This window comes from Oryzias melastigma, linkage group LG19, assembly GCF_002922805.2.
Source record: "Oryzias melastigma strain HK-1 linkage group LG19, ASM292280v2, whole genome shotgun sequence".
NCBI classification, from domain to species: Eukaryota; Metazoa; Chordata; class Actinopteri; order Beloniformes; family Adrianichthyidae; genus Oryzias; species Oryzias melastigma.
Window position 1 is genome coordinate 23,836,068 of NC_050530.1, and position 1,917 is coordinate 23,837,984.

The following is a 1,917-nucleotide window of genomic DNA, read 5'->3' on the forward strand; positions in this document are numbered from 1 at the left end:
TTGTCTTAAAAGATCCACTCCAATGAAAATTTGGTTTTGGTGTTTTTAACATGTTCTTGTGTCATGTTCCTCAAGCCGGGGGACATATAAAGGGAAAATTAAGATTAAAAGATTTTCAGAAAATGTCTTTATTCAATTTATTCAATCATTAAAACCTAAAGAAATATTAATATTTGAAGCTGAAAATAACAAAGTGTATTTCAGAATATCAAAAAGTTTAATAAGAATTAATTTAACAATATTTTTTTTGGGGGGGGGGGGGTTAAATAATATTAGCCCCAATTTCGTTTTGTGGAGAATATTCGGTCACAGCCAAAGATCATCAGCCACCAGGCCTGCTTTTTTTTCTATGAAAACAAAGAATGTGGCTTCACAATGTTGACTAGCTTCATGGTCACTGAAGTGTTCATGTTTGTGAATGTTAAAAAGTTTTTTTCTCCTTTCTGAAATTTGCTGACCTTCACACGTAGCAGCGGCGCGTTCTTTCCCTGAAGTTTTCACCTGCTAGCGGGAGCGTTCCGCACGGATTAGCAGAGGAAGATAAGAGCGCGCGTGCCTGCAGGAGGATTTGCTAGCTTCCCCTGCGCCGCGCGCGCTCACAGGCAGAGAGCCGCTCGCAGCCTCAGAGCGCATCTCGGTGTTTTTGTGAGGCGGGGTCTGTCACACCCCCGCCACGGCGATGCCGTTCCTCCCCCAGGACGCGGAACGCTTCGATGGACTGTCGCTGCTGTACTGGTGAGTGCCCCCCCGCCACCTTTACAGACAGATGCGGGCCACCTGGACTCGCTCGTGCGTGTTAATACGGATGCGATTGTTTTTTTCTCGCTTCTGCACGCGCGTGTCCTCCGTTTGTGTTTTCATAATGAGTTTTACTCGTTTCGTGGATGCCTTTACATTTTTGGGAACACATTTGAAACATGGAGTTGAATGTTGTGATAAAGTTGATGGTTCCTCTTTTTTTCTCCTTCGGTTAACACGTGTTCTTTAAACGTTTTAGTCTTTCCCAAAGTCAGACATTTTAAGTGTTTTTTTGTTTTGTTTTAATAAATCACCATATTTACCCTCAGGGTCACAGCTCGTGCAGGTGTTTCCAAACAGTCTGATCTGAACAGAAACAAGTCAAAATGACTTAATATTCAGTCTTCAATGAAGCAACAATAGAAACATCTTCTTCCCCTGATCTCTTTATATAATTTCACTCATTTAGCTTAGCTTTTGGTGCACGCCATGCATGAAGGCATGCACGCGCAGCATAATCTCACTGTGAGCTCATGATGACATGTCAGTTCAGGTAATGAGTTAATAATAGAGCCGCTTTGTTTGCTGCAGGTCATGTGCTGATCCTCACTCCTCTTCCACCACACAGCAGCAAAGTTACAGGGAAACTCTTCCTCCTGCACCTGAAGAATGTACAATGTCTTTTACCACCATGCTGGCTCAATACAGTTACTATGTGTATTCAAAACACATACGAAACATTTTAAGCTGCAATTAAAAAAAAAAAATCTGCTTTATCCACATGACCAGATTGTTATTATTCAGAACAGAGAGAGTATTTTCGGGCCCTTGAGATCATTATCCCAATGATGGTGGCTCAGCTGCTGAACACTCGCACCAACCTGCATCCACCAGGACCAATGTGGAGTTCAGAGTCTTACTCAAGGACATTTCGACACATGCGTGGACAGGGCGGGAATCTGTCAATCAGACGTTGACCACTCTACCTCTGCAGCACCGCGGGCAGGTCATGTGTGATTTTTGACATGACCCTGGGCATCTGGGTCTGGCCTCTGCCAAGGCTAGGATTTGTGCTTTCGCTCCAATGCATTTGTGTCTTAGTCTGTGTTGTCCCAAGTGGCTGGTATTTGGTTGTCTAGGGCAGTGGTCCCCAACCTTTTTGGGGCTGTGGACCGGTCA

At 44.1% G+C, this 1,917-nt stretch overlaps 1 protein-coding gene across 2 annotated transcripts in view; it reads left to right on the top strand.

Annotated features, from left to right (window-relative positions):
• Positions 1-528: 528 nt before the first annotated feature.
• Positions 529-1,917, top strand: part of stxbp4 (syntaxin binding protein 4) — a 49,108-nt gene continuing 47,719 nt past the window's right edge. For both annotated transcript variants that reach the window (XM_024285724.2, XM_024285726.2), the window contains exon 1: positions 529-735. In XM_024285724.2, the coding sequence (XP_024141492.1) occupies positions 680-735 (56 nt within the window). In that variant the 5' untranslated portion in view covers positions 529-679. The remainder of the gene's footprint in view (positions 736-1,917) is intronic.